At 47.5% G+C, this 12,086-nt stretch overlaps 1 protein-coding gene across 1 annotated transcript; it reads right to left on the reverse strand.

Annotated features, from left to right (window-relative positions):
* Positions 1-3,705: 3,705 nt before the first annotated feature.
* Positions 3,706-7,747, reverse strand: LOC136532821 (uncharacterized). The gene is made up of 4 exons (XM_066525401.1): positions 7,339-7,747; positions 6,661-7,198; positions 4,850-5,051; positions 3,706-4,629 (listed from the first exon to the last, which is right to left on the reverse strand). Exons 1-4 carry the CDS (start codon positions 7,634-7,636, stop codon positions 3,706-3,708), a joined length of 1,962 nt encoding a protein of 653 aa, XP_066381498.1. The 5' UTR covers positions 7,637-7,747.
* Positions 7,748-12,086: the final 4,339 nt, after the last annotated feature.

Here is a 12,086-nt window from a genome sequence, read left to right on the forward strand (position 1 = left end):
TTGTGGGAGAAGTCCTTGTCCTCCACGTCTTCTCCAAGTGCTTTGAGATCATTGACAAGCGCTTAAATCCTATGGAACATCTCCGGCACACTCTCATCCTCCTTCATCTTGAAGCTTGCAAACTTCTCTTTGAGAATGTATGCCTTTGCACCCTTCACGGCTTGAGTACCCTCAAAAGATTCCTCCAACTTCTTCCATGCCTCATGAGCTCTCTCAATATTCTTGATTTGCTCAAAAGTTCTCTCATCCAAAGCATCATGGATGGCACTAAGAGCAATGTCATTGTTTTGGAGTAGCATCTCTTCGGCGGCGGTGGGAGCCTCTTCATCATCAATCTCAATCTTGGTCTCCACCACCTTCCAAACCTTCTTATTGATTGACTTGATATATATTGTCATCCTAGCCTTCCAATAGGGATAGTTGGAGCCATCAAATTTGGGTGGCTTCTTTGTGTTGTTGCTTTGAGCTATTTTTTACACCAAATGTTGTTAAGCCTCAAATCATGTTGACCACGGCTCTGATATCACTTGAAAGGTCCTAATGGCTAGATGGGGGGGGGGGTGAATAGCCTATAAAAATTTCTACAACAATACTTAGCAAACTGGTTAGACAAATATGAGACGAAACAAGTGTTGCGCTAGCCTACTAAAAATGCAAGCCACCTACCACAATTCTAGTTTATGTAGTCTCTATCCACATAATGGTTATGTCACTACACTAAGTTAGTGTGCTCTCAAAGGATAACTAAAGAGCCACACTAACCAAACTAATAAGCTCTCACGACTAGCTACACTAAAGAGCTTGACAACTAGTTTGCGGTAATGTAAAGAGAGAGAGAGAGAGCAAGATAGTTATACCGCCGTGTTGAGGAGTGAACCAATCAATCACAAGAATGAATATCAATGAATACCAATCACCTCGGAATCAAATGATGACACAATGATTTTTTACTGAGGTTCACTTGCTTGCCGACAAGCTAGTCCTCATTGTGGCGATTCACTCACTTGGAGGTTCACGCGCTAATTGGCATCACACGCCAAACCCTCAATAGGGTGCCACACAACCAACACAAAATGATGATCACACAAGCCACGAGCAATTCACTAGAGTACCTTTTGGCTCTCCGCCGGAGAAAGGTCAAGAACCCTTCACAATCATCACGATCGGAGCCGGAGACAATCACCAACCTCCGCTCGATGATCCTCGCTGCTCCAAGCCGTCTAGGTGGCGGCAACCACCAACAGTAACAAGCGAATCCCGTAGCGAAATACGAACACCAAGTGCCTCTAGATGCAAACACTCAAGCAATGCACTTGGATTCTCTCCCAATCTTACAAAGATGTTGAATCTATGATGGAGATGAGTGGGAGGGCTTTAGCTAAGCTCACAAGGTTGCTATGTCAATGCAAATGGTCAAGAGAGAGAGCTTGAGCCAGCCATGGGGCTTAAATAGAAGCTCCCACGAAATAGAGCCGTTGGCTTAATTATTGGGCTGACTACGCATTGACCGGACGCGCTGCTCGAGTGCACCGGACGCTGCACCGGACGCACCGTTCATGAATACCGGACGCGTCCGGTAGGTCGACCGGACGCGTTCGGTCGCTCCCAGGCCGCCACGTGTCCAGTTCAAATCATAGTAGTCGTTGCTGCCTACATTTACATACGACCGGACGCTCAAATTCAATTTATATCAATTAAAATTCTATAATTGCAGTTAATAAATTAAAATTATCAAACGGATCCAAAAAATTACCAAAACTTGACGTGAACCAATCTATGTTGTTTATTGCCTATACAAAAAGTTTTAAAGTCAAACCCCAATTCGACCGTCACTTTGACTCCAAATCTTACCGGATCCTTCTCAACGCTACGATTCTTCTTCGGAGATGCTTCGGTTTGTAAGCGTCGTACGTGACAAATTGTGCAAAACCTTCTTAATTTTGTTCCACGGTCTCTACGTATGATATCAGGAGATTTTGACAAATCTCATCATTTTCAGACTTTGTTTGCTTTTTTTAGAATTTAAAAACCATTCGGCCACATGTTTGTGGTTGTGTTTGCTGAACAAAATGTTCGAAATTTCTTTTCATTTCCTGAGTAAGGCCCCAATATGGACTCAATACCATGAACATGATTTCTCCACTCAATTTATTTCATTATTTGAATCACTTGCGGTTCAAATTTGACTTAAACCAAAAAAATCCTCTAAATATAATAAATTAATTAAATATAGCAAACAGATTGAGAAATATACCAAAATTTAACATGTAGTACCACATGTTGTATGTGGAAAGTAGAAAAAGTTTGGAGGGTAAGAGAAAAAAATTATTATTTTACCGAGTGCCAATAAAAAAAATACTCGATAACAATATTATTTTACCGAGTGTCAATAAAAAAACACTCGGCAAACCTTGTCTTTGCCGAGTGTCTCTAACGGACACTCGACAAAGTTCTAACGGTAGGGCGGCGCACCCAACGGCCATCACATGGCCGCCGCACGTCCAGCGCACGTGCCTATACTTTGCCGAGTGTCCGTGTTTGTCGAGTGTTTGTTGTAGTTTGCCGAGTGTTTTTTATTAGGCACTCGGTAAAGTTGGGTTTTGCCGAGTGCTATCTGTTTGCCGAGTGTTGAATTCAAAACACTCGGTAAATAGGATATTTACCGAGTGCCCGATGGACTCGGCAAACCCTCATGCACTCGGCAATTATACTGTTTTCGGTAGTGAATGATGAAAATATATTTTATTGTGTATCTAACAATATTAATTTGGTGCTATAAATTTAGGTGCTCTTTTTCATAAATTTGGTCAAACTTAAAACTATTTGACTTAGGAATACTTTGTGGAATTGATTATTTTAAGGGACGGAGGGAGTATACAACTGCAATTCAATTGGTGTACCTTGTAAGCAGTTCAGTCCATCTCTGGACTCTACTACTCCCCCCTGGTCTATGGCACTTAGGCCTTATTTAGTTCCAAAAAGTTTTATCAAAAAGTGCTAGAGTAGCCATCACATCGAATCTTACGATACGTGCATAGAGCATTAAATGTAGACGAAAAAAACTAATTGTACAGTTTGATTGAAAATCACGAGACGAACGTTTTAAACCTAATTAGTCCATGATTAAATACTAATTGCCAAATAAAAACGAAAGTACTACAGTAGTCAAATTCCCAAATTTCGTCCAACTAAACACAGCCTCGTAGTCACGGTACAAAACTAGCACAAAACACACGCTCCGCCGCGCAGGCTAATGAACAGTGAAAAACACGAACAAAGGACATATGAGCAGTAGCAGCAAAGTGAATAGTAATAAACCGCTAAACAGTAACAAATAGAGAAATAAATAGCATGAAACAGTGCTAATTAAACAGTGGTGCACAGTGAAAAGAACAACGATAAAAAATGCCTGAACAGTACATGAGGCCCTGGCCCCTGGATGGTCTCCATTTTATTCCTGGTCGATGGATTATTATATATATTTATTATTATATTATATAATGCGGGCATCATTTCATGCATAAGGAACTATATAGTCATAAAAACTTGTTCTTTTCCGTTGTCGGAAACTCTCTATACTTTTGGTTTCCAAATAAAAAAACTCTGTGTTATATATATACACTATACAGTATAGTGATTAGAGCACACCTTGTCGATCGATATCGGTTTATTTGGCTCCAATTAATACTATTTATTAGTTAATAATCACACTCGAAAGAGTATAATGTTGGGGTCCAATCCCTTGGGCACGCTCGCAACGAGTTCATGGTACGTGTCCGGCAGCGACAGCGCGATCTTGGTGGCAGTCTCCAGGTAGCTCTGAAACTTGTCGGCGGTCAGGCCAGCAGCCTGCTGCTGATCCGCGGCGGTGGTCTTCTTCTTCGGGTAGTACTGCTCGTCGTCGTCGTCCGAATCGGCGTCGACGACGGTGGTGGTGGAGGTGCGGCGGCCACGGTGATCGCGCAGCAGCTCCTCCCTCATGACGTGGTGCTTGAACGTCCGTCGGCGGAACGCCCAGTTTCCCGTGGCCCAGTCAAAGCTGTAGAGCGGGAGGAATCGGTGGCCGTGCGCGGCGACGAAGTCGATGGCGGCGAGCACGAAGCGGAACTCGTCGCGGGAGAGGTAGTAGGCGAAGCTGACCCGCGTCCACCCGGGCTTCACGCCGTGGTACCCCCTGACGATGGCGTCGCGGATGCGGAGCGAGAGGTCCTCGCCGACGCCGAGGAGCGCGTGGCCGTAGGGCCCCGCGCACGCGCAGCCGCTCCTGGCCTGGATCCCGAACAGGTCGTTGAGGAGCTTGGCGACGAACCGGCCGTGCAGGGGCAGCCGCCGCCGCCGCGGGCTCCCGGTCGCTGACGCGTAGGAGGTGTCATCTCCTTCTCCGCCCGGGTAGACGAGGAAGCTGAAGATGGGCAGGCGGCGAGCGGCGACGTTGCCGAGCACCTCGACGTTGGGGTTGCTGAGCAGCCGCGCCATGGCCGCCTCCGCGTAGACCTGCTCCCGCAGCGCGACGGCGTCGCGGCCGACGTGCTCCTTCACCCAGAACGCCAGCGACGCGCGCACCTTCTGCACGATGGGCGGCGTGCCGGCGTCCTCCCGCTCCTCGATGTCGTCGTAGTACACCGTGTCCTGCAATGCATGCATGCGGGTGTACCGTACGGCACACGTGCGTCAGCGACTGGATCGTCATGCATGTACTGCCACGGAGTTGTGACTCCGATGGTTCATCAAAACCTGTACTATACTAGTAGTACTTAATTTGGAATTTACATGCATGAACAAATAAGTACAGAAGCATGCAGTAGTGTAGGAGCACGGCGGCTCGATTGTCGTTGGTGGCCTCACTCACCTCCTCGCTGAATCCGTTGACGTAGGCGACGGTGCCGCCGCCGCAGGTGGACGGCGGCATGCCGGCGAGGCGGTAGAGCGCCCGGTTCATGAGCAGGATCCCCGGCGTGCCCGGCCCGCCGACGAACTTGTGCGGGCTGAGGAACACCGCGTCGTAGCCGTCCATCTCCCCCGACCGCATGTCGATGTCCACGTAGGGCCCGCTGTCCAGACACACGGGGAATGTCAGCGATCGACTCACGCAAGTCTCATGCAGTGCAGGACACAATGTCATCTCAGCAAGAAACGTGCGCACAGGTACACTGCTGACGCATATACAATTAATATACAAGTAGCAAATGTCATCTTATTTATTTATTTATTTATTTTCGTACTATGTATATATATCTTAGTTTTCGTAGTTGTGTTGGTGCAGAAATAACAATATTCAGATGTGTCGCGCTCTGAGTTGTGACGCGGTATGCGTATGCAATGCAACACCGGCCATTGAAGCCATTTGTGGTTTCTTGAGAGCGCGAGGCTATGTTCAGATGGGTTTTCTGTTCTGAGTTGTGACGCGTATGCATGTAGCAGGTAGAGGTCAATGGCTTTCGCTGTCGGATGAGCTACGAACTGGACTTGCGATCCTGACCTGTGGCTCAGTTTCTTTCCGCTCCTTCTAATTGACTTGGAAATAAAATTAACAAAACAAAGCCGGGCAAGGAAAATATGTATGAGATTGCTTCAACGATGCGGAAACCAGACGCGAAAACATTTCAGCAACTTCATCTAACTACTATATAACGTGTGATGGATGCGTTCTTAATAATAATAAGTCTGGCAAGCCATGAATTTGATAGCGTATGGCGTTGGTACACAGATGCAATACGTGATGGTGGCATCTGCAGGTCAAAGTGATATCATCATGCAGCATGCAGCAGGTGGCGAAATTTGTCAAATTTTGATGTCAAGGATGGAGGAAACGGGCGCGCCTGCAGCAGCTGCAGGTGGAAATCAAATCGCGAAATCAAATTGGCCTAGTTGTTATTACTATTCAAAGAATGATGCTTGATTTTTCTGTTCATCAGGTCCGGACCGCTGAATGGATCAAACAGTATAAATGCAGTGTGGACTGAATTTCGTTCTGATACAGGTGCTTACATTTGCATTAATTGTTCTATGGCGTCAAGTTTCAAACCTCACGTATATATATTCTATAGCACACATTGACAAAACGAGAGTTGCTGCCAGCATTTGGAATTGAACTGTATAGCCGCAAGGACTTCAATTTTGGTCATCATGCATGCGTGTCAGACTATTAAGGCCCCGTTTAGATCCAAATTTTTTTGGATTTTGGCTGCTGTAGCACTTTCGTTTGTATTTAGCAATTAGTGTCTATTATGGACTAATTAGGTTCAAAAGTTTCGTCTCGCGGTTTCTCACCCAACTGTGCAATTAGTTTTTTTTTCGTCTATATTTAGTTCTTCATGCATGTGCCTGCAAGATTCGATGTGACGGGTACTGCGCAAAATTTTTTGGAATCTAAACACGCCCTAAGTTGTGTGTTCATACATTGTCACGACTGTCACGTACGAGCCTAGAAATTCACGGCTACAAACAAAGAAAACCTGTACAACGTAACAACATAAATTCTTAATTTCTAGCTGTGCTGCAACGTGAATTTTAGAAGAATACATATAACAAGGAACTTTGAAGTTTTTATACCTCAAAAAATGCAAACTACTACTATTGTACACCGTGGAAGGAAAACTAAAGCTGAAACTATACTATTCTACGCATGGACAGACAAGCACCAAGATCGAGTACACGTACCTGGCAGCGAAGTCGAAGCAGGCGAAGGCGCCGTGCTGGTGGAGGAGGCGTGCGATGGCGCGGGTGTCGGTGAGCACGCCGGTGACGTTGCTGCACGCCGAGAAACAGCCCAGCATGGGGCGGTTGGCGTACTCGGGCGACGCCAGCGCGCGCCGCAGCGCGGCGAGGTCGACGAGCCCGTCGTCGCCGTCGGCGCCCGAGCCCGAGCCGATCTCCACGACGTCGGCCAGGCTCTGGCGCCACGACAGCAGGTTGGAGTGGTGCTCGTAGGGCCCCACGAACACGACCCACCGCTCCTCCGCGCGCAGCAGCTGCTGCGCGGCGGCGGCGCCGCCGCCGCGAGCCCGAAGCAGCGCCGGCGGGCACGCCACCCCGATCGCCTCCTGCAGCCGCTTCGCCGCCGCCGTGGCGCCCGACCCGCAGAAGAGCAGAGCGTCGTCGGGGCCCGCGCCCATGCACCGCTTGATGTAGCTCGCGGCTTTCCTCGCCATCCAGGTCGTCTTGCTGCCCACGTAGCTGTCCTCCGTGTGCGTGTTCCCTGCACACACAGCCATGCATCTGTCATGTAGTGTCGACAGCATCTTCCTGTTTATGATGATCGAGACGCATGCGGTGGTGTCCAAGCCCATGCATGCATCGATGGTGTTGCTTGGGGAGTGAAGAGGCATGCACGCTGACCGTAGAAGGGGAGGACGTTCTTGAGGATGTAGTCCTCGATGTAGCGGAGGCTGCGGCCGGTGGCGGTGTGGTCGGCGTAGAGGAGAGCGCGGCGGCCGAACGGCGTCTCAAACTCGGCGTCGCGGCCGACGAGATGCGACCGCACCCACTCCACCTTCTCCTCGGCCTTGGTGCTGCGCTCCGACCGCGCCCGGAGGAGGCTCACCAGAGTATGCGGCGTGCACGTGGGCGGCGCGCCATTCAAGCCGCCGGCCTTCTCCTCGCCGCCGTGCACCATCACCGATTGAAGCGACGGCATGCCTAGCTAGTTGCCTGCTCCGGATATATAATTATATTCCTTGCAAATATAATGCTTGCTGCCAATGCCAAATACTATCAAAATGCTCTTGCAGCTAGCTAGACTAGTTGCAGTACGGCTACTCTCGAATATCTTGCATGGTTAGCAAGTACATGTATTTATACATCCGGCCGATCTCCCATATCGCTTCATGCGTTCGACTTCACAATAAGAATTTCTATAGCAGCTCTGATTGGATGAGGACGAGAATAATCAATCTTGTGAGATGACTTTGGGATCGATCGCTAGCTAGTCAATGCTGCGAAGGAATTGCTTGTGATGGTCGCCAAATTGCAGACGATCAACTGGCGAGCAATTGCTGTACGTGCTGAGCTGGTGGTGCGTCCTAGTTAGACCTTGTTGCATGCATCAGCTCGATCGGTGAATTTATATTTTCTACTAGAGGTTTCGTGCTTGGGAGTCTCGCAGGTACGTAGGGGTGCTCCATTTGGTCGGTTTTCGAGTATAGTTGCATCACACACCCACAACACAAAGTTTCATCGTCATCAGGGTGGTTAGTTAACCGCCGGAGCCGCCGGCTGCTGCTCGATCGACAGATGTGCTGTCCAGTTTTTCTTTCATTTGACTCTGTTGCTGTCATGCAATTAATATCCGATTAAGATCATTGGAATGCATATATCATTTTGTAACTAATTTACTTCCTCCATTCAGAAATATTACATTAATCTAGGCACGAATAAGCGATGTTTTTAATTAGGTAAAAGTCAACAATAATAAACTTAAATAGTCGAATTTAATTATTGCAAATAATATGAATTGATTTTCCTCGAATTGTAGTTTCACAAGAGTAAATAAATTTTCTATTTTTATAAATATTTTACAAAAAAAGCACTAGTAGAGATCACGGTAAGACCGCACTGAGATGTACAAAATGCCACTTGTTATTTTTTGACAGGAGGCAGTAACTTATTTGGCTAGGTTTTACAAGATTTATCATTTGTAGAACAAAACTGAATATAGATTGGAAGTATTTTCATATATAATAAATCTAGTTGTATGTTTTATAGACTATCTAGCAAACATGCATGTGCATTGCATTGGGACGTACAGCTTGATACGTACACCTAGTTGATTTGCAGCTCGAAGATTTATTCAGCGTTTACGTCATGTGTGTTTTAAATTGTCTTGGACGTGCCTAGGTGCATGCTACTCATTACTGGATTCAGGTTCTTTATCGAGTGTCTGAGGTACTCGGTAAAAACCAAATTGCATTTGACAAAGCCTTTGCCGAGTACGGCACTCGGCAAAGAACACACGGTAAAAAATTGATCGGCAAAACCCTCTTTGCTGAGGGTCTTTTATCGGGCACTCGACAAAGGCTTTGCCAAGAGCCCCGGGGCACTCAGCAAAGAAAAGCGACCGTCACGGCACCGGCCCCGTTGACAATCGCTTTGCCGAGTGCCAACCCTCGGCAAAGATTTTTTATTTTTTTTTAAAAATTTCTTTGCCGAGTGCCCTTGGCAAAGATGTTTTATTTTTTTTCTAAAAATTCTTTGCCGAGTGCCTCCTGGCTGGCGCTCGACAAAGTTTGAATTTTTTTTAAAAAAATTCTTTGCCGAGTGCCCTCTGGCCGGCACTCGGCAAAGTTTGAATTTTTTTTTAAAAAAATCTTTGCCGAGTACTATGGTTATGGCACTCGGCAAAGCTGGAAAAATGGTTTTCCAAGCGTCTATTTTTCTAGCTTTGCCGAGTGCTGTGACCATGGCACTCGGCAAAGTGACCCAAAACGACAATTTTTATTTTTTTTTACATTCCATCATGACAAATAAATTCATACAAACATATATCATATATATATCTCATTCATCACATATATATATCTCATCCATCACATATATATCTCATCCATCCACACATCCATCCGCACATATCACATCCATCACAATATATATCACATATATAATAATAAGTGCTCAAGTTCATCCAAATAAATCCACAAGTCCATCAAAGTCCACAAGTGCATCACAAGTATATCACAAGTCCATCACCAAGTGAACAACAAATGAAAAAAATACGTGCACTCATCTCGGCCACTGCGACTGTGGTGAAGGCCCAGCTCCATCATTCGGAGGTGCATGAGGTAGATTATTCGAACCACCGTTAGATGGAGACTGCACAAAGAATAAAAGATTGCATATGAGACAAGATTATTTAGATAGCTAATCTAGGAAGGTAGAGGTCATACAAGCAAAGCACAAGTGAAAGTAAAAAACTTTCATACTCACAGGAGTAACTGCAGCTGCAGGACGCGGAGGCGGAGGTGGAACCAACAGCCCAGTTGGCAGAGAGAAGCCCACACGTTGCCCAAGCTCTTGTAGGAACTCCGTAATGTCCATCAGCCTCTGCACCTAGGCCTGCCTGCTCGGCCTCCAGCTAGGCCGCCATCCTCTGCTGCCCACCTCCAGCTCCTGACGTTACCTCATTTCTTGTTCCAGCCGGGCCTACAATATTTCACTCCAATATTTCAGTAATGCAAAGCTAATTAAGGTGTGTAAAGATCAATGTATGACGAGTAAAACAGGAATAACCTTGAGTGCGTCGACTCGGTGCTGTGCAGTGGTCGGCTGTGTGCGAATGGCCGGGCTCTCGCTCGTGCTCCGTGCTCGGATCTAGGAGAGAGAGGGAGTAGAGGCCGTGTCGATGATGTCGTCGCCAAGCCAGAATCGCCCATGCTTCTTGCCTTGCCCCGCCTTCATGACGGCCTCTCCATCGAAGTCTTGGGTGCTCAGATCGTGGTCTGGCCCATGGAGTGACCTCATCACCTCGGTGTACTCACTGATGCGGGAGTGGACGCTCGGGTTCGTGTATGCCTTGGGCGAGTCCTCCAGGTTGAAGGAGACGTCGGACGTCGCCTTGCCCTTGTGGGCCATACACCATGCCTGGAAGTCCGAGCAAGCCTGGCCACTATGTGACGCCGACTGCGAGAAAGACAGCACGATGATTAGAAATCAGGCAGAACTGAGTGTCACAAGAGATAAATGAATTCGCGTACCCATGCTTGTTTGTATCCGGCGAGGCTACGGCTGCCTTGATGGTGTGTTGGACCTTGCATCTGCAAACGACGGTCCCGGGCATCCCTATGCATCTTGAGGTACTCCTCTGTGAACCACCTCTCCACCATCATCGCCCAGCACTCGGGATATGCTTGGCACCACCAGGGAATCATCTATACGTCATCAAGTATTGGACATATAAGAAGATCAAATTAAACCAACTTAATCTCAAAATGAATCAATATTGATGTTCTTCATTTACCTCAAGGTACTGCTCCCGGGTCAGTTGCATCTCTCTTGCGTCTTTCTTGGTTTTCCTCTCTCCAAGCTTCGACCCATAGTAGGTTACGATGGCCTAGATGCGCACCTCGTGATGCATGTAGGTGACAAGTTTTTTACAGACTTTGGTAGTCACCTGCTCCACCCTGGCCTCAAATCCCTCCTCGCATCTGTAATAAGTCTGCTTGCAAAAGCGATGTATCCATTCATTATTTCAAGAAAAGTCTAATGAATGCGACGTATTGAGCAATGTTGTGCGAGGGAGACTTACCCAAAACTCTGCCTTCACCCGCGCCACCTTGTTGGGGTACTCTGCATCGAGGGCGACGGCGTAGTGGTCAAACGAGTAGGCCAGCTCCATCTTCGATGCGTACATGACAATGCCGGGGAAGTGTTGCCTGCATAGAAGACCCAGGATGCTGTTGACTAGCCGTGCGCTACCACCCGACACAACCACCTAGTTCCTGCACAAGTGATTAAGAAAAATTATTAGTTTTTTTTCATCATATCATATGAAGTAGTGGTGATAACATATAAAGTTACTTACTTTTGTCCTTTGGGGCGAATCACTGGGCATTGGTGAGGAAGCGAAACCTGTGGGAGGCTCATGGGACCTCGCAAGTAGACACTCGAAGAGGAGTCGGAGGAAGCAGAACCTGTGCCTGCCGCCTCCCACTCATCATCCTTGTGCGGCCCCTCGTCCTCATCCGTCTGCCAAACTAGCTTCTCGTCTGACTCGTCCATGGGCGCCACCTCCTCCTCTAGCTCCTCCTCATGCGGCATGCGAGGAGATGGCCCCCTCCTATGGCTGGCGGTCCTCCTCCTCCTCCTCCTGTCCAATCCCTTCGTCGCCCCCTCCGCCTCCTCTTGTAGCCGGCATGGTCTTTGGTAAATCGAGTTCACGGACCTATGACAGTCGCTCGCCATCTTTGTTCAATCAAACACGAGCTCCATGAACACACCCATATTACTCCCTGGGTGGCCAGGAATTATCAATGACAAGAATATGTTATGTCGTTGAAAGGAGACACTAGGGGGGATTAAGGGGGATAACGAAGACGGGCCAACATGTGTTTGGAATAGCCATCATTCCATAAGGATTGAACCCATCTATTGCC

This window comes from Miscanthus floridulus, unplaced genomic scaffold (assembly GCF_019320115.1).
Source record: "Miscanthus floridulus cultivar M001 unplaced genomic scaffold, ASM1932011v1 fs_720_2_3, whole genome shotgun sequence".
In the NCBI taxonomy this organism is placed as follows: domain Eukaryota; kingdom Viridiplantae; phylum Streptophyta; class Magnoliopsida; order Poales; family Poaceae; genus Miscanthus; species Miscanthus floridulus.

Bases quoted from the DNA above. Each gene is read 5' to 3' on its own strand.
- LOC136532821 (XM_066525401.1), bottom strand. From the start codon at position 7,636: ATGCCGTCGCTTCAATCGGTGATGGTGCACGGCGGCGAGGAGAAGGCC. The intron at 7,199-7,338 runs GTCAGCGTGCAT...CTGTGTGTGCAG, and splicing joins GAACGTCCTCCCCTTCTACG to GGAACACGCACACGGAGGAC. The intron at 5,052-6,660 runs GTACGTGTACTC...GTGTCTGGACAG, and splicing joins TGCTTCGACTTCGCTGCCAG to CGGGCCCTACGTGGACATCG.